We start from the raw sequence: 20,905 nt of genomic DNA on the forward strand, positions 1-20,905 counted from the left end.
GCGAAGTTGAACCACTCCCCGAAAAGGACGTGCGAATGCGGTGAGGAGCCGTATCGGAGTTGGTAGAAACAGCGTGAGATGCCATTCAGCAGCGGCCCACCGAGGTTCCAAAATGGAGCCGTATGTACAATATCATAGGACTAAGAAGCGGGACAAGAACAATCCAGATCAAAGCCGGATGCTGGGCGTAGAAACCGATGGAGTGGAAACGTTCTGCTGAGAAGCCTAAGATTGAGGAATTGAGCGGCGGACTTCGCTAATAAGCATCCATGCGGCCTTGTTGTAGGAACCACGAAAGACAAAATGGAAACCGGTGCGTCGCAGTGGGCCGACAAAAATGCGGTTAGTCGAGGCGCTTGTCGCTCTTTATCGCTTTAAAGCACCGAGTCACCGCTAATGGTGTATTGCTGGCGACAGTGACGTGGACAATCGTCAAAAAGGAGGATACAACTCTCAATGACGGAGCAGAGCGTCGCAAGACTCGCAGCAGTGTGCCAGCGACAGAGCGTCTCGGTTGAGAAGGTCAATTAAAGGCACGGGGTGAAGACGTGTAATTTTCGTGTTCTCGTGGTCGTGTCTCTTGCGAGTCTGGCGACGCGCCCTTAAAAGCCCCGCCTTTGCTGCTGACGCCGCGGTGATTGGTACAGTATGATTTCTTGACATGGACTGTGTGTGTCCGCACGGAGCACCTCGAGCCGATGTGCGGACCCGCACAGCGAGGAATCTGGTCTGCGTTTTCAAGATCGTACCTGCTGCTCTTGATCTGCACTATACATCGGCGAATGCATGCAACCCGCCAGAGTGCAGACGTGCCAATTTCCATCGGCTCTCTCAACAATGCTTTGTGACGCTGGAGACGTTGGCTAAGAATACATACATCATGTCGCGCCCCTTACGACTCCCTCACCCCCAGACTCCGTTGCATTTGTACAGGCACCTCCTGCGCGAGGCCTCATATCTCCCGCCGATTGCCCGGCCCTACGTCGATAGCCAGATCAAGCGACAGTTTCAAAACCACAGGCGAAGCAATGACGACGAGTTTACCAAACGACGTGTCCAGCAGGCCCACCGCAATCTCCGCTACCTCCGGGCGGCCAATGCTGGCGATGCCGCGCGAATGCGCCGGCTCATGCTTATGGCATTCGGCCGCCTCGGCCGCCGACGCCGCGAGCTCCTGGCCGACCTAGTGCATCGTGAGCTGCCCGCAAACACGGAGGAGCTAGAGCGGTATGCCGACGAGACGTCTGCCATCGCGTCCGAGCACCGTGAGCTGGACTGGCTGGATCGCTGGGACCTGGACAAACTCTGCACCTTTGCACGGTCTCAAGTGCAGGCTAGTTTAAACAATCCCCCTAGGTCCCACATTACCTATAGTCAGACAGTTCCGGAGAGGATAATACCGGCAGAGAATTCTTGGGGGCGGCCGCTCACCCCCAAGCTGGCCCGGACGAAACTGAAGAAGATGTGGAAGCAGGTCGCCGAGAAGTGTCTGCCACCCCTTCCCAAGGAGGAATGGGAGCGCTTGGGCCGAATTGCAAACGGCAAGGAGCCGGGCTCGGGATGGCTGCCCCCGCCTCGGCGGCCGGTAGCACAGAGCGCTGATGGCAGCACAGAGGATGTTGTTCGCACGTGGGATTGGCGCTCATACGCCACGAGACCCGTCTCCGTCGTCGACAAACCATCAAACAGACGGAACAAGTTGCTGAGCGGGGACGTGGACGACAATACGCCGACTGGAGACCCTACGCCAATCAATGGGCAGAGATACACACCTCGGTCGTGGCGGCGACTGTTTGCGAACGTCTGGCAGCTAACTTCGACCATGGAGAAGAAGCCCGACGGTAAGCGCTGGAATATAACGTGGGGAAAACCAAAATTTCAAGCACCGCCGGCCTCGGCTGCGATGGATGAGTTCTTTGAGCATCTTCCTACCGGTCCGGAGTCCACAGCCCAAGGAGCCATAGGGAAACGCTGAAGAGAGCGCGGCAGGACTGTTCGAGCGATGCAATACCAAGCGCAGTGAGGGCTGAGGTATGGCGCAATATCAGACAACGATACGGACCCCGGACCCCGAGATATTCACAGAGAAGCCTAGTTTGTATACTTTGCATCTACATGGCTCAGTCCAGCAGCGTCGCTAGCTTGGTCAACCCATCCCCATCGACGCGCATGCCGACCCATTCGCTCATCATCCTGGCGCCAATACTCTCATAAAACTTGATGGACGGCTCGTTCCACTTGAGCACGCTCCATTCGAGGCGGCCGCCCTGCATTGCCACGACCTCCTTGGCGAGCGCGACCAGCAGCCGCTTGCCGTAGCCGTTCTTGCGCTCGCTCTGCTTGACGTATAGGTCCTCGAGGTAGATGCCCGGCTTGGCGCGCCAGGTGCTGTAGTTGTAAAAGTACAGCGCGATGCCGGCGGGGACGCCCGCAGGCGTGATCAGGATCAGACACCGCGCCGGCCTGGAAGGGGAGGTGGGCTCCGTCTGCGGGATGCCCCCCGTCGCTGAGACGTCCACAAGGGGCGAGTCAGACGGGGCGAACGCGATCGTCTCCAGCAGCTTCGCCTCGGTCGCCTCGACGCTGTGTAGCTCGTGCTCGTAGTCGGCCAGCTCGCGGATCAGCTCCAGGATGGCGGGGACGTCTAGTTTCAGGGGCAATTGTCAGCCTGAGGTGAGGTTGTGAAGGGAGGGCGGAGCACAAGACCTTCTCGCCGGGCATGCCGGATGGTGGGAACGCTGGATGCCATGGTTGACCGTTCTGAGTCGGCTACATCTTGAAGCTTTCTCCGAAAGCGGCCATGTATGGACAGTCTTTTATAGTCACCACTTGCAGTGGAGGCCAGGGGGGCCTTACCCCACAGAAGCCTTGTGGCGGGGTCAAAACGAGCTCCAGTTCGGAAGGGCGTGCATGTCATGAGGCCCTAATTGCCCGGTAGGGCATGGAGTACGAAGGAGAGAATGTCTATGGCATATCTCGATGGAAAATTTGGCAGTCTGTGGCCCGCAACTCACATCATTAGCATCTTGAAACTTTTCTTTCTGGCGGACAAAAGAAAACCAGCCCCACCATATTGGACGGATTGCCGCCATGGCTGCAGATCGGCGTGGCATCCACATTTCCACATCCATCGCCATGGCAGCCCCGCCTCATGCTCAGCTGTCGTTTCACACCGACACAGCTCCAGCTCGAAGCGTCAAACAAAGTTACCTTGATAGAGAATCCCCTTGGCCGATAATAACATGACCCATTCAGAAAATCCCCCAACAGCCGAACCCACCGTCACCTTCAGTTCCGGCCGAGATGTGACCTCTCCGCCGGACCTGCGATTGCTTCATTACAACGATGTCTATCATCTCGACCCGTCGTCGGCTGAGCCCGTTGGCGGCATCGCTCGGTTCATGACGGTCTGCAAGGAGTACCGCGAGGCTGAGCGGTTCCGGGGCCAGCCAGAATTAGTCACGCTTTTCTCCGGCGACGTCTTTAATCCAAGCCTTGAGAGCTCCATTACAAAGGGTGGGTAAGTTGCGCACGTGCCTTGACCGACATCCGCTTACACCGTCGTCTTGTCGTCCTGTTGCGCAGGTAGCCACATGGTCCCTCTGCTGAACATGATTGGAACCGATTGCGCCTGTGTTGGGGTACGTTGAGTCTTCGGGTTACCACTCACCAAGCAGGGTGGTACGGCACACTGACAACTCCGGGCCACTGCCACAGAACCATGACCTCGACTTTGGAGTGCTGCAGTACCAACACCTGACCTCCAAGTGCCACTTCCCCTGGCTGCTGGCCAACGTGCTAGACCCGGCTCTCGGGGAGGGCGTGCCGCTGGGCAACGCCAAGAAGACGCACATGATCACGACCTCGAACGGGATCAAGATCGGCCTGCTCGGCCTCGGCGAGCGCGAGTGGCTCGACACGGTCAATTCCTTACCGCCAGACATCATCTACCGGTCCGCCAGCGAGGTGGCGCGGGAGCTGGTGCCGCAGCTGCGCGCGGAGGGCGCCGACATCGTCATCGCCATCACGCACATGCGGCAGCCCAACGACAACAAGCTGGCCGCGCAGCTTGGCGGATTTGACGGCGGCGGGATCGACATCATCCTCGGCGGGCACGACCATTTCTACGCCCACAGCCTTATCAATGGCACGCACGTGCTGCGGTCCGGGTCCGACTTCAAGCAGTTGAGCTACCTGGAGGTGCGGCGGGCGGAGCCGGGGAGTGCCAGTGGCAGGAGATGGGACGTCGATATCTGGCGCCGCGACATTGTGCGCGCCGTGCCCGAGGATGCTGAGACGCTCGCCCTGGTCGACAAGCTCACTGCCAAGCTGAAGAAGAGTCTCGAAATGCCCATCGGCTGGACCGCTGCACCGCTTGACGCGCGGTTTACCACTGTGAGGCTGAAGGAGAGTAATCTGGGGAATTTTGTGTGTGATATTATGCGGCATCATTACGGTGCTGAGTGTGCGCTCATGGCGTCCGGCACGATTCGCGGCGATCAGGTATATGCGCCGGGCCCGATCAGGGTTAAGGATGTGACGAATTGTTTTCCGTTTGAAGACCCCGTTGTGGTGATTAAGCTCTCTGGCAAGGCTCTGTGGGATGCGCTTGAAAACGGCGTCTCGCTGTATCCCTCGCTAGAAGGTAAGCCTCCTCCTCGACTGGATATGGGCGATTCTGAGTCCTAACGCTGTCTTTCTAGGCCGATTCCCTCAGGTGTCCAATATCGGATTCGAGTTTGACCCGGCCCGTCCCGTAGGGTCGCGAATCATCTCGGCCAGCGTCGGCGGAACGCCTATAGACTCCAAGCGAATCTACGTCATGGCTACGCGCGGCTACATGGCGCGCGGAAAGGACGGGTATCGGAGCCTGCTGGTGCAGCCCGAAGGCGGCGAGTGTGAGGAGGTAGTGTCGGAAGAGAACGGCGTGCTCATCTCGACCATTTTGCGGCAGTACTTCATGTCCCTGACCGTAATGGACAAGTGGGCGGGTTGGGCACCATCGATGGAGCGGCACTGGTATGTTTTCGTCACTCACTCTTGATCATGCCGTGAAAGAAAACACCATAACTAACATACGGCATTGAACAGGGCCCAAGTCGCAAAGGATGTGGCCAAGTGCCATCCCATTGTCGGAGAACCCTCAGGGTCACCGCCCGCCAGCCCAGTTAAGGAAAAGTCAACCAGATCAGAAGGCGGATGGTCGGAGTGGACGGCGGCAAAGCTAAGAGACAGAAAATCTCACCTCACCCCGCTGGCCGGACGTGCCGAGGACAGCGATGAGTCAGAACCGGGGGAACCTGAAGGTGAAGCAGAGGCAGAAGCGGCCGCCCGCGCAGACGTCCGCAACCTCGACAGGGAGCTTTCCATCATGCGCCGCGTCTTCCGCAAATGGTGCCGTCTGGCCGGGGTGGAGGGCAAGCTGTGCGATGACCTGGCCGAGGGCGAATTCGAGGTCTCGTGGACTAGAGCGGTTGCGCCTCGCGTGGAAGGCAGGATTAAGATGGTCACTGGCACTGCTTGATGTCTGGACGGACCAAGGGAAGAGAAAAGCGACGGAAGGCCCTTACAATGAAACTCCAGTTCCAAGTTGCTGTTGGTATTTGACTGTGACATGTTCCATCCTGACTTAAGGTAGGTTGACGATTATGGATCTTCAAAGCTGCCAGTGATATGTCACGTTGGTCCATGTTCTCACTCTTCAGTTGGTTGAAGATGGCAGTTAAGGTGCGTAAGGGGTTTGAAAACAGACACTGAGTTCAAGTTTCCCATCTGTGGCTCCGAGTCTTCTCAGTTCTGCCGTCCGAGACTCGGAGCAGTCTATAGCTAGCCACGCTGAAGTCTGACGTTGCCGCGTACATGTACGACTCGATAACATGGCCCATGGATTAGGCCAGCGAGGGAGCGAAGCGGGAAAGGGTATATATTCAAGGTCCTGCGCGAGGTAAAGCAAGTTAGACTCACCACAGGGCGTGGTCCTGTGGCCGAGTGGATATCTCAGCTAACTATGAAATCGTTCTGCACGGTTTCGTAGGGCGGGAGGTCATGGGTTCGAGTTCTGTTTCGAGGCCCTTTCTAGGATTCTTCAATCTGCAGCTTGAAGATTCTAGAGGGGAGGCGCCCCTCGAACAGTTCCTTCCAGAACTTGGTGGCTTTCCCGCCCGAGCTTTATGCCATTTTCTTTTGCCCCATTGCCCTAGGGAGTTCCTTATTATCTAAGGAGCTCATTATCAAAATCAACAGCCCGGGAGGTGAGACTATAACGAGGGAGGGAGGTATCCAGCCATACACATGTATCCAAGGCCTACGAAATCGATATATGGGAATATTCATGTGAATTTGGGAGCCACCAGTTTGCGAATAGAGTGACATACCTACTTTATTCCGGAGTCCCACCTTGTTATCTAGCTGGAGTGTAACCCCGCCTGCAGATGAGAGGGTAGCGGGAGCGGCCGTGTTACCATCCACATGTATGGTACCGTTAGCATGGCAGAGGTCGTAGATCCGAGGTCGATCCACAGTTCCACGCCTCCGGGTCATAAACTTGTGAAGTTGTGCCGAATCCATCTTCGACTTGCAAGCTGAACCTTTCATCTTGCCAAACAAGGACCAACCACCGATTCAGTCTAGGGTAATAAGCCAACGATGACCAACCAGCTTCCATCGGCCGCCTGTGTTCAGGTCACACCAGAGATCTCCATTCAACCCCCGCTCTCGCGGCGCGGCCACGGCCCGGGCCTGGTGCTCGTCGTGCCTGCCACTCTGGACCTAAATCGGCACGACAAGACCCTCGACCCTCCGCCCCAGCAGAAATGGGCCGAAGAGGGCTACGCAGTCGCCCAATTGCTCACCGGGCCCGGCACAGCCAGCATGGTCGAGCAGGTTGGCATCGCCATTGCCGAGCTTGAAAAGTTGCCAGCGTGTACCGGAGACAAACTTGGGTTGATTGGTGGGTTAACAGCTTATTTATGGTTCCCTCAACTTGGATTTCCGTAATCACCATCACTGACAGCTGGTCAACTTAGTGATACAGGACGAAGCAGCTGTGAACAGTGAAGAGCTCCTGAACGCCATCAAGGCTCATCGAAAGATCGTAGCGTCAGTCTTTTATGGATGCTGCCCCTCAGGGGAGGCGCCTGTTCCAGTGCTTGCGCATCTGCCTGGGAGTAACGCAGCGAGGGGAGGGAACGGTGCCAAGGTCTACTCTTACCCAGGTGCAGCCGATTGCTTCACCACTCCAGCGCATGCGAACTACCGGGCGAGTGCCACGGCGGTGTCGCACACGCGGTCGCTGTCGTTCCTGAAGCCGCTGATGGGAGGGCCCTACTTCGACCTGGAAGCGATATGGGATGAGCACACGCGCTACGAGTTCGCCGACCGCAGCGTCGAAGCCACCATGGCGACCATGGTCGACGAGCCCTATGTAAACCACGTGCCGACCCTGACCGGAGGCATTGGCCGGGCGAGCCTGACACGCTTTTACCGGGACCATTTCATCTTCAGCAACCCGGACGATGCGGCGCTCGAGCTGGTCAGCCGGACGGTGGGCATCGACCGCATCGTGGATGAGTTTCTGTTCAATTGCACTCATGACCGGGTGATCGACTGGCTGTACGGCTCACTTGACTTGTTCCTGGATTAGCAAATGCTGACGAAACCGGCCGTACCAGACTCCCCGGCATCCCGCCGACCTTCAAACCGCTGAGCATCCCGTTCACAGGCATTGTCAACATCCGTGGTGACCGTCTCTACCACGAGCACATTGCCTGGGACCAAGGGACGGTTCTCCGGCAGCTGGGATTGCTCCCAGAGTACCTCCCCTTTCCGTACCCACTCCCGGGAGGCAAAGAGCCACAAAACGGAAGTCATTTCGAATACCGAGTGCCTGTTGCGGGTGTTGAGTCGGCCAGGAAATTGGTTGACGAAAGCGCGTGCCCGTCCAACGCAATGCTCGAGTTTTCAGTCAGGGAAACATCCACCAAAAGCTAACCGAAAGCTACTACTGTGTAGCAACGCTGGACGGTGGGGACGGTTCACTGGTTACTGGGCTACTGGGCTACTGAGTTGCTATCCATTCGTGCATCCGTTGATGATGCGTGAGTCAGGTTTGTTGTGAATACAGGCAGTCTCTCCTTTGTGAGCGAAAGGCCATGAATGAAAGAACACGTCATCGGTGAGCGAACGTTCCGTCGCCATGGGAAATCCGACAAGTCAATCACCCCACCCCGAGTCCACAGCCGAAACGCGTACAGTGTCTCGCGCCACAATCTACATACAAATGTGCTGAGTCCCACTGTGTGGCAAGCCACATTTGTCTAAAAAGTCACGGGCAAGGTCACGTTTTGAGCCCAAGTGGGTCGGGCTCGGCTCTCACCTTCCACGACACTCGACGAAACTTTGCAAAAAAGGGAAGCTCTGCTACTTTGTAGTTTGGAACCTTGCCTCACGACCGCGAACGATTGAAATCCCGACTAGTATTCACCAGTTACTACGCCACGACTCACCTCTCACAGCCCTTTGATTTTGTCAGTCTTGACTGCAGTCTTTAACATGGCTCACTTACCATCGAGCTTTGCCTCTGCCGCCGCCGGCCAAAATCGAGACTCGAGAACCATCGGTCGAAGTGACTCTGGCCGTGGATCTGGAAGCAATGAATGGTGAGTTTTGTCTTGATAGCTTTTATATGGTTTCTTATCTCGTTGGCATCTCAATCCTGTCGTCGCTTCAGTCACTTGCCTGCTTGGCGAGGACGTTTCGCATCGACGCGAAACGTTGCTGGTACTCAAACCCGCAAAACCTCAAACCTCGTATCCCTGGTCGTAACAATTTTTCGATCGATTCCGTATATGAAATGCAGCCACCTGTGCTTTACTATTCAGAGCGCAGCTTTTGTCTAATCCGTGTACCAGGCCGCGTTCCAACGGCACCAGAACGTTTCGCCGAGCATCAACCACGCCTTTCAATCCATCTGCCACAGCTAGTCCAGCCGACGCGCCACAGAGTACGAGCACCGACATCCCTTCCTCGTCCGCAATGCCTCAGACAGCTAGTCTCGACTCCCCTGGGGATCTGCGCTACACCAGGGAGGAGTTGTTGGACATATACAAGAACCATGTTGAGTCATCTGAAGTCAGCACATCCGGCCTCTTTATGCCGAACTGGAACCCGGCGCACGTAAATGGGAGTCACCCCCGAGCATGGGGCAAAAGTACGGACTCTCCTCATGTGCCACAGGACCCGAGCGTTTGTTGGGATGCGAATGGCACGGTGAAACCGATTAGCTTGGAGGATATGTCGCCGGAGGAGCGCGAGATGTTCGCTACCGATGTCAACTCCACTCTGAAACCGCCTCAGCAGAACAAGGAAGGGAATCATCCTGGGGGCGGCGGGGTTAACGGACGGAAGACTTCCATTAGCATTGGTAGTACCGCCAATTATCCCGCCTCATCGCCGTCGACTACCTCCCGTCCGGGCACTCGCCGGCGGGAGACTACAGACACGAACCCGTTTTCGGGCGCCGCCATGTCCTCTCCGACAGCAACTAGGTTTGCCCGCGACGAGCCTTGGGTTCCTCGCAAGAGCACTGAGCTTAAGGAGTCCATATCCGACGAGCCGGAGGAGGACACTCAGGCCCGTGATACGCCTTCCCGCACCCAGCCCTTTACATTGCCGCGCAGCAACACCACTGGCACCTCTGGGTTTGGAAGTCAAAGCTCGCTTTGGGGCACTGGTCCCACCGCCGTGTCGAGTGGTATTGGCGGCTTTGGAAATTTTGCGTTGCCCACTCCACCAATTGGTGACAAGCGGTTCGGTACCGGAAGCCGCCTCGCCCACTTGATCCCGAAGGATTCGACTGACAACGCGGGCGCCAAACCTAGCGATGCTCCTAGCTGGCGTCCTCGTCAGCGGACCGATACAGACCCTTTTGCCACTGACGACGGTCCTTCAGGAAGCGCCGTCCTGGGCGGGGCCCACGACAATAGCCCGCCGTCTGCTTCTGCGCAGCATCAGCGCGGGGGCGTGTTCGATACCCCGATCAAGGGTAGTGCCGGTGACTTTGGGATGGCCGGTCTAAACCTAGGCGGCCAAGGTGATGCCAACGGTCCGACGAGCCCATCTGAGACCAACCCTTATCGCAGCCCCCTGGCTGAGCGCGGCGAGGAGGGCCATGACGACCCTGAACCAGATCGGCTAGGTCACCCTGGTCCGGGTACTGAGCAGCAATCGAATTTCAACACGCTCCCCCGGTCGTTCGGCGCCACAGCGTTTGATGGCAGTGATCGGAGCCAGACATCTAGCGTCGGAGCCAAGGGCTTTTCTTCAGTGAACCCCCTGTCGGGCTGGCCAGCTGGTCCGTCGGTCGGTACGCCGGATCGCGAACGGGCCGCATTTCAGAACGCCTTTGGAGGCAGCATCTTTAGCCCTTTGACCGATCTCCCGTCGCCAAGCCTCACTGGATTGGGCGGTATGTTTGGGGCTCCTAGTGGGTCTAGGTTGGGCCGTGGCAGCAAGCTTGAGTCTCTTTTCCCTCCGGCCATGCAGGCTCAGATGCATGGGCACGACCAAGACAGCCTCCACGACTCGATGCCTGATCTCCGACAGGCCAACCCCCTGGGCGCTATCGGTCGTAGCGCGATTGGCTTGCAGCCGCGCGACACGGGCAGCCCGATAAGGTCCGGCAGGGGCGGTTTTGAAGATCTCTTCCCGGCCACCGAATCCACCCGATCTCCTTTCTCGACCGCCGAGCAAACTCAGCCTGGTCTAACGACGACGGCCCAGGCTCAATCTTTCCCAGCAACCGCTGGCGTTTCGTCGTTTCCATCCGCACAGTCTGCCGCAGATCCACCCGTTAGGACCATGGTGATGCCCGATAGAATGCGGTGGGTTTATCTGGATCCTCAAGGTACAGTGCAGGGACCATTCAGCGGATTGGAGATGAACGATTGGTATAAGGCACAGTTCTTTACTGCCGACCTCCGCGTGAAACGTCTTGAGGACCCCGACTTCGAGCCCCTCGGCCAGCTCATCAGGCGCATCGGCAATTCTAGGGAACCCTTTCTCGTACCTCAGATGGGTATTCCGCATGGCCCGCCTCCCGCCACGGGCCCTTTCGCTGGGAGCTCGTCCGAAGCTGTCCCACCGCTGCAGAACGCATTTCCGTCTTTTGGACGGACCCTTACCGCTCAGCAGCAGAATGACCTGGAACGTAGGAAGCAAGAGGAGCAGATGTTCCACGCCAGGCAGCGCGAGCTTGCACAACATCACCACCAGGCTTTCGGCCGCCCCGCGCCGATTCAGCCGGGCGTACCAGGCGCCCTGCATCACCACTCCAGCGCGCACAGTCTCCAAAGCCAGCCTAGCTTTGGAAACATCACATCTCCAATTGGGATGGCTGCTCAGCATCCCATCGCGCCGATCGGACCCGCTGCGGGATTCTTTGATGTGGCGGCGAGCATCCCGCACGGGCCTACTCAGGCGCCCATCGGGGCTCCAACGGACCTCTTTGCCCCCGATCTGAACTTCAGCGAGCGCCAGATGCTTGCAAGCATGCAAGCGACTGGTAGTCTACCGGCAATTTTTCCCGGTTCACAAGCCGTCGGGGGCCCCGCAGGTGACGGCGGGTTGCGCAGTCAGCTTCCCGGAGTCGATCAACTACAAAAGGACCCGCAGGGCTTCAGCGAGAGACTCAAGGAGTTTCAGGAGCTGCGCGCCCAGTTCGATGCCGAAGAGGCCGCTTTGAATGCCGACCAAAAGGTTCCCGGCCATTCCGACGTGCAGCAATCTGCTGAGGGCTCGCAAACTGGTGGCCTCTCGGCCCCCACAACGACGGGAATTGCCACAGCAAAGGCTCAGGCACCTGCTCCTGAGTCTGGTTTCGCGAAGAAGACGGCTGCGCAAGCTCAGGCCCAGTCGGAGCTCTCTCTTAGTGATAAGGTGCGCAAAACGCAGGCCGACAATGCAAAGTCGTCGCAGTCGTCTGCTTCTGACCTCCCCATGCCCTTCCCTCCTCCGCAGGCCACGCCACTTGCGGCCCCTACTGCCCAGCGTCCTGCGTCGAATCTGCCGGCGAGGTATGGCGAGCGCTCCGCATCCGGCACGCCGGATACCACCTCAGATGCGGCTGCGCTGGCCCCGCCCCCGACGGCACCTTGGGCTGGTACAGAGACGCAAAAGGGCCCGAGCCTCAAGGAAATCCAGGAGATGGAGGCAAAGAAAGCCGCTGAGAAGGAGGAGGCGGCCGCGGCAGCCAGAAGGGCTGCTTTGGAGCAGGAAGCTGCAGCCATCCGCGAGCGCGAGAAGGCGGCCGCTGCTGCCATTACTGGCCTTCCACCTACCAGCACTTGGGGCACTGGTTCGCCTGTTGGCGCACCCGCTGGCAGCCCGTGGAAGCAACCCATTGCCGTAAAAACTGGGGTTGCTGCTGGCCCTGCTGGTTCCAAGAAGACGCTGGCCGACATCCAAAGAGAGGAAGAATTGCGTAAGCAGAAGGCCAGAGAAGCAGCGCAGGCCAGCACGCCGTCCGCGTCTGCTGTGGGCAAGCGCTATGCGGACCTGGCAGGCAAAGGCTCAGCGCCTCCTGGGCTTCCAACGGTTTCCGCTGTGTCCCAAGCCGGCCAGGGTGGCGGATGGTCGACGGTTGGAGCGGGCGGCAAGGTGAAGATTCCAACGGGGCCCGCGGTGCAAAACCGCTCTGCTAGCGCGAGCAATATGAAGCCCACGCCCGCACCCGCGGTGGCTAAGCCCGCACCAAAGGTGGCAACCACATCTCTTAAAGATGCCAAGAACCAGGCAATGGAGGAGTTCAAGAAGTGGCTCCACCGCGAGCTCTCGCGGGGCCTTATTGGGGTCAATGACAGTGAGTTGCTTCCACTCAAGCACGCTGGTTGCACACGTACTGACAAGGTGATGTTTCCAGTCGATCAATTTGCCGCCACCTTGCTGGAGATGCCTTTGGACCCGTCGATCCTGTCTGAGGCTGTGTATAGCTACAGCACGACCATGGATTGCCGCCATTTTGCGGATGAGTTTGTGCGCCGCAAGAAGCTTGCCGATAAAGGTGTCATTGAGAAGGAGCCGATTAGCGCGTCCGCCAACGACCCCAAAAACAGCAGCAACGGGGGCTGGAACGAGGTGGCTAAGAAGGGCAGCAATAATGCTGCTAAGGAGGACACGAGCGTTCCTGGCTTCCGTGTTGTGCCGAGTAAGAAGAATAAGGGCAAGAAATAAGCGCTCTGATGGAGTGGAGTGTTGGTTTGTCCCGGCTTCTGACCAGCTTCTGATGATGGATTGGGAGCGTGAGATCATGGTTGTGGATTGGCAGCTGTTGGAGAGTAGTGAGACTGCCAAGCGAGAGGCGGCTCAACAGCCGTCAATCAACGCGGTAGAGATATGGGTCTGTATGGAGAGTGTGTACTTGAAACTTGAGCTTGTAGTCTAGTGACGGCTATATAGTTGTATGTGACAAAGCAACTTGTAGGGTGAACGACATCACTGGCGTCTCTTGTGTCCATCTCTTGTTTGTGGTCGTTGGCTTTACTGGCATTGGTTCTCTTATCTAATCGCTCCTGACATCGTTCACTCGTTGAGCATCCCTGAAACCCGCGCCGCTTGCACTGAATGCGCGTTCGCCCTGGAGTCGAGCGAACTGAATAGTGACGGTAGGAAGGGTGTCATGGAGGCTGAGCTCTTGCATTGCTGTATGCTACCTATGTGCGAGAGCGTCGTCGTTCAATGTTCTGTCGATTCGGGTTATGGCAGCACATCCGCCCCGGTTGGTGCATAGAATTAGGTCTGTATCCATGATGTACTTATCCGGTGTTGTCAACTGTTACCTAACAGCTAAAAAAGCTTGGCAGCCCAAACTTCAAGGCGTTCACTAAGTTACTAACATATTCTCCCATGAAATAAATTCCATTTTGGTCTGCCCCTCCATCTGCCCCTCCATCGTTGAGCAAGGCCTCGCAAACCCCCATCTGCATGAGAATAGGGGTAGCCGGCGTAGCCAGTCATATCACAATGGAATCCCCCGAGACATTCAATTTGTACCGCGCTGGTCGGTACATGGATGTCTTGCTCACAGCTCCCGCGGAAGCTCTCATTAACGAGTTTGTCAGCTCGCTTCATCCAGGTATCAACAACGTGATCAACGAGATCTCCGAATCGCAGGACAGACTAGTCGTTGGGCTTGCCGCGTTCAACGCCTTCTTGCAAGCCAACGTCACCGGCCCAGTGCTGGATGAGACAGCTGTGCGGAAAGTCGAGGGACGCTTCTTGAGGTTGAAGGTACCTGGCATCGAGGGAAAAGGGGCCCTGCGCAAGGCCTGTTTGCAGTCCCTTGATGTCGACGGCGTGTCGGTGTACTCGCACATTCCGCATATCGAGCTGTTTTGTCTGGCCAGGCACATCTTGACGGGCAAGGGACGGAACAATGGGCTGAAGCTTGGGAGCGGGGAGGGTCAAGCTGGGGGTGGCCATGACGGAGCAATCCGGTCGCCGCAGTGGCTTGCGCTGCGCGTCAATGTCTGGCATTACAAGCTTCTTACTCAACCGAGTCTGGGTCCGGGATCTGTCTTCACGAAAAGCTCGCAGTGGAGTGATGTGCCGAGTTTGAGGGAGATGATTGAACAAGGGCTGATTGTGGTGGGGGATGAGGTTCTGTCAGGCGAAAATGCGTGGAGCACGGTCGACAAGGTACGCTTCCTGGTGGAGAAAGCTAACGTGTGCATCCTCCTCGGCCACGACGCGAAAGCCAGGGAAGCGCTGCGCCAGGCGACCAAGCTGAGTGGGTTTGTGTATGCTTTGTCCGGCGCGCTGGGAAAGAGGACGCGGTTCCAGGAGAAAAGTACCAGCCAGCTTGTCGTGCTAGCAAAGAGTGGGCAGACTGTACCGGCAGAGGCTGGGAAGCTAGCCGCGGCGAAACCACAGGCTCTGGCACTCAACGACGACACGTTGCTGGAGGACGTGGAGTTCACCAAGGAGACACCGGAGAGTGGCGCCGACAAGGGGCCGTCGGAACTCCCTGAAGCGCTGAAAGATCTTGTTCCAGACGAGCAGCCGCAGCTGTCGCCCTTGGATCAGATCATCCTACTCGCCGAAGCGACACTAAAGGACACATTCTCACCCGTCGACACCCTTACATCGGAAGAAGTTCTCCCCTTTGCGGTCCGCGTCATCTCTGACAAGTCCACCAACTGGCAGATCTACACTCACGCGCTTCTGGTCCGATCGAGAATCGAGGTTCATCGCAGCAGGACCATAGAAAGGGGTGTGCTACAGATGCAAGCTGTGGTGGATCAGGTCATTGTCGACACTACCCAAACCGCGGCCGAGAGCGCGAGCGCGACCGAAACCAAGAACGGGGAACCGGCTGAGACCGCTGTCCCGAAGATCCGCGTCACATCGGATGGGGAGGCAGCAGACCAACAGGCACCAAGCAAACCTACATCCTTCTTTCCCGCCCCTAAGTCGAGCGAGACTGCCCCGGCGCCGGTCCGCTTGGAGTATATCCATGCACTGAGCTCGCCACCGAGATGGCACCTTGAGTCTGAGCTCGCGTACGCGTGGGTGGGCGTCGGATCACTGGTCTCGGCGCTCGAGATCTTCAAGCGTCTCCGCTTATGGGCCGAGGTAGCACTTTGCTTCGCCAGCAATGCGGCCAAGGAGGACGAGGATGGAAGGGGTGCCAGTGGAGAGGCAAAAGCGAAAGCAGTTCTGAGGTGGCGGTTGTTCCAGAGGACGGGGTCAACTGTGGAGCTGCAGAGGGATTCAGTCGACGCAGACGAGGACGTGGACATTGATGACTTGAAAGAAGCAGACCATCACGGCCCAGAGCGCCAACCGCCGCCTCCTAACGCGCCCCGGCTGTGGTGCATCCTGGGCGACATCGAGGACAACCCCGCCCACTACGAGCGTGCATGGGAGATATCCAAACACCGGTTTGCGCGAGCGCAGAAGTCGCTGGGCGAGCATTACATCCAGCAGAAGGATCTCGTACGCGCAAGGGATGCCTACAAAAAGGCCGTCGCCGTGAACCGGCTGAGCTCCGAGCTATGGAATCGGCTAGGCGACATCAGTTTGCGCCTGGGTGACTTTTCCGAGGCTGCCGAGGCGTTTGGGAAGGCAATTGCCTCTGCGGACAACGCCGTCGGAGGCGAAGATGCCCGAACGTGGAGCAACCTCGGCAGCGCTCTCTACAGCCTCTACGTTGAACGGGTACAAGAACTGAGGAAAGGAAAAGAAGAAGGGAAGCAGGACGAGACGGACGGAGACCAAGACGAGGACAAAACCATCGCAGAAAACACTACCACAACGGCAACAACTACCCAGCAAAACCGGGACCCCTCAACCCTCCTCTCGCAATCACTAGCCGCCTACAAGCGCGGCGCGGCCATCGCCCACGACAACTGGCGCATCTGGGACAACGTCATCACGCTGGCCTCACGCCTCCGTCCCCCGGCCATATCCGATCTGCTCCTGGCGCTGCGGCACGTCGTGCGCATCCGTGCCACCGAGGACGCGCTCGACACTGACGTGCTCCGTCTGCTGCTCAACGAGACCGTCCTCTCCCAAGACAAGGCTGAGGGATCTGTAGGGGTTTACGAACCCCCGCGTGGCTCAACCGAGCGGAGTGTATGTGATTTTTTGGAGACGAGTGTGGTGCCGCTTATTACGGCGCGGTCGGAGCTGTGGGAGATTGTGGCCAGAGAGAGGGTTTGGAGGAGGGATTATGCTGGCGCGGTGGATGCTGCTGAACGGGCGTGGCGCGCTGCGGTTGGGTCTGCGGGCGCCGGGGGTGGGTTGCTGCCTTCATCTGCTTCTTCTTCTTCTTCTTCTGGTGGTGCTGGTAAGAACTGGTTGGAGGACGAGGAGGCGTGGCGGACGGTGGTGGAGCGGACGGACGAGCTAGTGGCGATGCTGGAGAATTATGGTGATGAGGTTGCGGCTATTGGCGGGCCTGGTAGGTGGAAAGGCAAGGCGAGGAGTGCGGTCAGGAGTGTGATGGGTAAGGCGAAGGAGGCGTGGGAGGGGAGTGCGGAGTGGGAGAGGTTGGTTGGGCTGTTGGAGGGGTTAACGTGATGCTGCACAGCACCGAGCCCCTGACGGTGAGGTGGCTTACTCACCCATTTTAGATGGCGAGTAGTAGATTGGGAGCATCTAGCATATAGAGAGAGAGACGGCTACTAGTAGAGCCTTCTAAAAAGTTCAAACCATCAATGAAATACTACTATGATCTGGATCGTTTCAGACTTGAACCTGATATCACCGCGCGGTGTGGAAGCCCGAGGATTGGACATCCATTCTACGAGGATCGTACATACCTTACCTTACCTACCTCCTGTCTTTGTGGTGTGAGGAGGAGGTGCAACTAAACTTGTCCACGCCTGGCTGGATTGCTATCATTGGCTGAGACGTGATGGAGTTCCAAGGACCAGGAGAGCACAGGCAAATGCAATTGGCGGAAGATGGTAAAAGGAGGGGGCGAGTGGGTAAGGGGGGGGTCATGTCCTACGATCCAGGATGTGAGATTCACATCCATCCAGTGGTTAGCAAGAACTACCTTACCTTACTGGTCCTGGGCAAGACGGTGGGCCGCTCGGAGAGGTTCCGAAGAACTGTACCACCCATAGCAGCCTGAGCCCTGCCAGTGGAGTCGAGACTCGGGACATGAACGCTGGGTTGGCTTGTTGTGAGGGGCAGGGGGTCGACCATGGCCCGGTCTGGTCTGGTCTGTCTGGTGTTTGTGATGCAGTGATGTAAGTCGATGTAGGGCACCTGGTGACGTGACCACCGGACGACCGTCCTGTCCGGTAGGACGGACCGGGACCGGTGACGTCCACACGCTCTTGTCCTAAGGACTGGAGCGGGGAGCACAAACAGGCTTCCTGATCAAGCATCTTCTTTTGTGATTCGTCCGGCGTGTGCCGGGTCCGAAAGCGGGTGTAGTTTCATGTTGACAACTGAACATGAAGGCTGGAGTGGTGGCAACTACACGTTCATACATACATACCTCCTTGATGGCATTAGAGGAGGCAAAAGTCGCCCTTGGTGACACTTGAGACTGGATTCCTGTGCAAGGATAGGGATAGTTCGGTCTCTTTGCCCACTGCTCTGGTTCAGTTATGACCTTGAAGCTTGAGGTGTCTGGAAGGTGTGTCATCCATATCTGCATACCTACTGGAAAGGTAAGGAGACCGGCCAACCATCAACGACAACGCCCTGCAAGAGGGATGGTGTCTTCCCACATTTAGCCCCCTTGAAGTGTATGACTACTCCGTATTGAGCAAGGTATGGGGCCAGAGGACGTGAAACCGGGTGGACCATTGCGGTCTGTCTAGTGTCTAGTATGCTGTGCATGAAAGACAGTGCCGGCAGAGCGGTGGAGAACACCTTACTACCTCATACGACCGACTGTGTGATGCCTCCGTAGTATCGCCGGCGGCCTACGGGGTGATGCCGCGGGTTTGGCGCCTAGCACATACCTACCCAACTACGCGGTACACTACGGCCCTGCTCCAGACCGGTGGATTGGTTTCAGTTAAACTTAAGGTTAAACCTAGAGGAACTGTTAGAAAAGCTGAAGTGCAGAACCAAGTCCGCAAGAAATAGTGGGCGCCCAAGTTTTTAGCTCAGTGGCATAACGTTGCACTTCCAACAGAAACATGCAGTGTAGTGTAACGTTGGAGGATCCGTTGGGCAGGAACCAGACCGTGACTAGAGCACTGAATGTCCCCCTACACCGCATGTCAACTTCATGTTGCCGGGCCGGGGAATGTCTTGTAAAGTTTTGTAGACTTGTGTTGATCGATGATGGCTTCAGTGTCTACAGTCCGTTCAGCCCGCCTCAAAGACGATGATCCCACTCGAACAAGAGCACTTGCCGTCATCACGCCAACCGGCTCGAGCTGTCCTGCGGCAGGCAGCTGCACCAAAAGCAGTTTTGGCAATCACCGTTCTCGGCCGCTTGGCTTGAGCCCGGAAGACTGGCTGCCAGCGCAGACAGATCATCATTAGCAGTAGGGCCGAACTGAGCAGTTTTGCGAGGTTTGGCACCGCTGTGACGTGCTGGCAGGGCCAGGCTCGAGCTAATCATATACATGTGTACCTACATCTCGTCATCTCCCAGTTCGGTAGTGTTCAGTTATGTACGCACATACATGTGCATAACTTGAAGGGCAGGTCCATGTCCATGTCGTCGAGGCGGTCGACACAAAATGAGGCGACAGGAATGGGAAACTCGCGATAGGCGCACAGGGAAACCTGGGAAACAACAATCCGAAAGAGGGAGGTGAGAAAGCCTGGAGCAATGTGCGACGACGCAAATCGCCCGGCAGATCATTGACAGGGAGCCCGGATTGGGGTTGGATTGGGGTTGCAAGCGGGATCTGCAGACGATCGCCAAGCCAGCGCTTGCCCGATTGTCGTTGGTGCCGGCCTTTTTCCTCCCCCTGTCAGAGGTTGAGATTCGCCGACATTTCCCTCTTTTTTTCTGCTGGCAGCTGGGGGAGGAGGGCCCTGCTGAGCTGAAACTTTGCCATCAAACCGTAAACATCCCATCCGCAATGCGGGGGCCATGGAGCCTGATGGCAGCCTATGTGGGGATAATTGAAGCCAGCGCGAGCGATGTGTGATTTTTGTTGACATTTTCTGTGTCACGATGCGGGGAATGAATGAAGCTGCTTGATTAGTAACAGGGTAACCTTAACTCACTCAGGTAGGTACGCAGTACGGAGATACTTCACTGTCTTTACGCTACACCTGGCAAAATGTCTCGACGCGGGCCGTTGAGATCGTCTCAGACCGTCAGGCCGCCTCGCAAGCCTAGATCGGCAGGCCCGAGCCTCCAATCGGCCGATTCGCTTTGCGCCCAAGCCTTCAGGTTTTTCTAGCGCAAACCATCTAGCCGATATTGAACGACATGGCTGATGATGGCTTTCTTTTCTCAGCAGGCGGTCACGGTGGGAAAAACACAGTTTTTGTTGTCGGTTGTCCAGCTCGGCATTCAGGAATCAGGAGAGGTTGGGAAGATCCGGCGCTAAGATCGGAGCACCAGGGATCCTGCCTGAATAGGCTTAACCGTCATATTCCTGGTCGGCGATCACTGCAGGACACCCTCGTCGGCCTCATCTAGGGACACAACAGGGGTGTGTAATTGAATTGGGACATGCGAGAGCAACAACAACCGAGGGATGGTCAGTCTTGTCTGAAAACATCGATACCCGTGGAACTTGGGAAAGCCCGTAGCTGAAAAGTATGGTAGTTACCTTAAGTCTTCCTGAATGTTGATATGATGTTGGGATTTCGGAAATGGCAACTTGGAAGAAAGCCGTATGCGATCAGGTCACAACTTTAACCAAAGCAGTCCTAACAGAGCTGTAGATCTTTGGCCCGGCCTACTCTTGAAGTGAAATTCTGCCTAAAAGGCCTGAGTTGAGGGGCGGAGAAGACTGGAAACACCGTAGAATACATGTACCACTCCTTCTCTAGCTACAGCCTAGTAGCCTACTCCCCAAAATACTGATACTGAGCAAATCAGACAGAGGTCTTTATGTTCACAATGAGAATCGCACACCAGGGACGTGGTCGGCGAGGTTGTGCTTCCAAGGTTCCGCCTTGCAAGGCGAATGTTGATTATTGGGGATTTTGTGGTCCTGCTGATGCTGACGGGCCACGGGTGTTTGCATACGTCTGCGTCTGGCCGAATTACAAGGCTTCTTGTTGGCCTTGAGCGCATGAGAAGCGGATACCTGCATCCAAAAGAACATAGACGGACGGAGACCGGCAGTGTCAGTCATGAGCTGCTAAAATATTCATGTCTCCGGTATCCCTTATAAGAGCTGGGAGCAGTACATTCCGCCTAGAAGCGGTACCGCTGTCAATAGTTTGAAAGCAAGTGCCTAGGTGTTGG

The 20,905-nt window shown here is 57.0% G+C and overlaps 7 protein-coding genes across 7 annotated transcripts; 5 read left to right on the forward strand and 2 right to left on the reverse strand.

Moving 5' to 3' along the window:
* Positions 1–739: 739 nt before the first annotated feature.
* On the forward strand, positions 740–2,194 carry N656DRAFT_73082 (uncharacterized protein). The gene has a single exon (XM_064812635.1). The coding sequence runs from the start codon at positions 881–883 to the stop codon at positions 1,973–1,975; it is 1,095 nt and encodes a 364-aa protein (XP_064670301.1). The 5' UTR covers positions 740–880; the 3' UTR covers positions 1,976–2,194.
* N656DRAFT_778951 (N-acetyltransferase-like protein) lies at positions 1,902–2,871 on the reverse strand. Its single transcript, XM_064815106.1, has 2 exons — positions 2,707–2,871; positions 1,902–2,644 (listed from the first exon to the last, which is right to left on the reverse strand). The coding sequence occupies exons 1-2, from the start codon at positions 2,747–2,749 to the stop codon at positions 2,121–2,123; spliced, it is 567 nt and encodes a 188-aa protein (XP_064670302.1). The 5' UTR covers positions 2,750–2,871; the 3' UTR covers positions 1,902–2,120.
* Positions 2,872–3,242: 371 nt separating this feature from the next.
* Positions 3,243–5,524, forward strand: N656DRAFT_789385 (Metallo-dependent phosphatase; the record flags this gene model as incomplete). The annotated part of the gene is made up of 5 exons (XM_064816783.1): positions 3,243–3,516; positions 3,586–3,641; positions 3,718–4,645; positions 4,704–5,019; positions 5,092–5,524. The coding sequence occupies 5 exons, from the start codon at positions 3,243–3,245 to the stop codon at positions 5,522–5,524; spliced, it is 2,007 nt and encodes a 668-aa protein (XP_064670303.1).
* A 960-nt stretch (positions 5,525–6,484) lies between these two features.
* On the forward strand, positions 6,485–7,989 carry N656DRAFT_836787 (uncharacterized protein; the record flags this gene model as incomplete). Its single annotated transcript, XM_064818798.1, has 3 exons — positions 6,485–6,949; positions 7,026–7,611; positions 7,671–7,989. Exons 1-3 carry the CDS (start codon positions 6,646–6,648, stop codon positions 7,987–7,989), a joined length of 1,209 nt encoding a protein of 402 aa, XP_064670304.1. The 5' UTR covers positions 6,485–6,645.
* Positions 7,990–8,436: 447 nt separating this feature from the next.
* On the forward strand, positions 8,437–13,481 carry N656DRAFT_752773 (uncharacterized protein). Its single transcript, XM_064813043.1, has 3 exons — positions 8,437–8,657; positions 8,910–12,856; positions 12,917–13,481. The coding sequence occupies exons 1-3, from the start codon at positions 8,551–8,553 to the stop codon at positions 13,225–13,227; spliced, it is 4,365 nt and encodes a 1,454-aa protein (XP_064670305.1). The 5' UTR covers positions 8,437–8,550; the 3' UTR covers positions 13,228–13,481.
* An 8-nt stretch (positions 13,482–13,489) lies between these two features.
* N656DRAFT_73079 (uncharacterized protein) lies at positions 13,490–17,317 on the forward strand. The gene is made up of 2 exons (XM_064812633.1): positions 13,490–13,789; positions 13,849–17,317. The coding sequence occupies exon 2, from the start codon at positions 13,978–13,980 to the stop codon at positions 17,074–17,076; it is 3,099 nt and encodes a 1,032-aa protein (XP_064670306.1). The 5' UTR covers positions 13,490–13,789; positions 13,849–13,977; the 3' UTR covers positions 17,077–17,317.
* Positions 17,318–19,154: 1,837 nt separating this feature from the next.
* N656DRAFT_73194 (uncharacterized protein) lies at positions 19,155–19,714 on the reverse strand. The gene has a single exon (XM_064812659.1). It carries the CDS (start codon positions 19,639–19,641, stop codon positions 19,333–19,335), a length of 309 nt encoding a protein of 102 aa, XP_064670307.1. The 5' UTR covers positions 19,642–19,714; the 3' UTR covers positions 19,155–19,332.
* Positions 19,715–20,905: the final 1,191 nt, after the last annotated feature.

The sequence above is a fragment of the Canariomyces notabilis genome, assembly GCF_033297395.1.
Source record: "Canariomyces notabilis strain CBS 508.74 unplaced genomic scaffold N656scaffold_10, whole genome shotgun sequence".
NCBI classification, from domain to species: domain Eukaryota; kingdom Fungi; phylum Ascomycota; class Sordariomycetes; order Sordariales; family Chaetomiaceae; genus Canariomyces; species Canariomyces notabilis.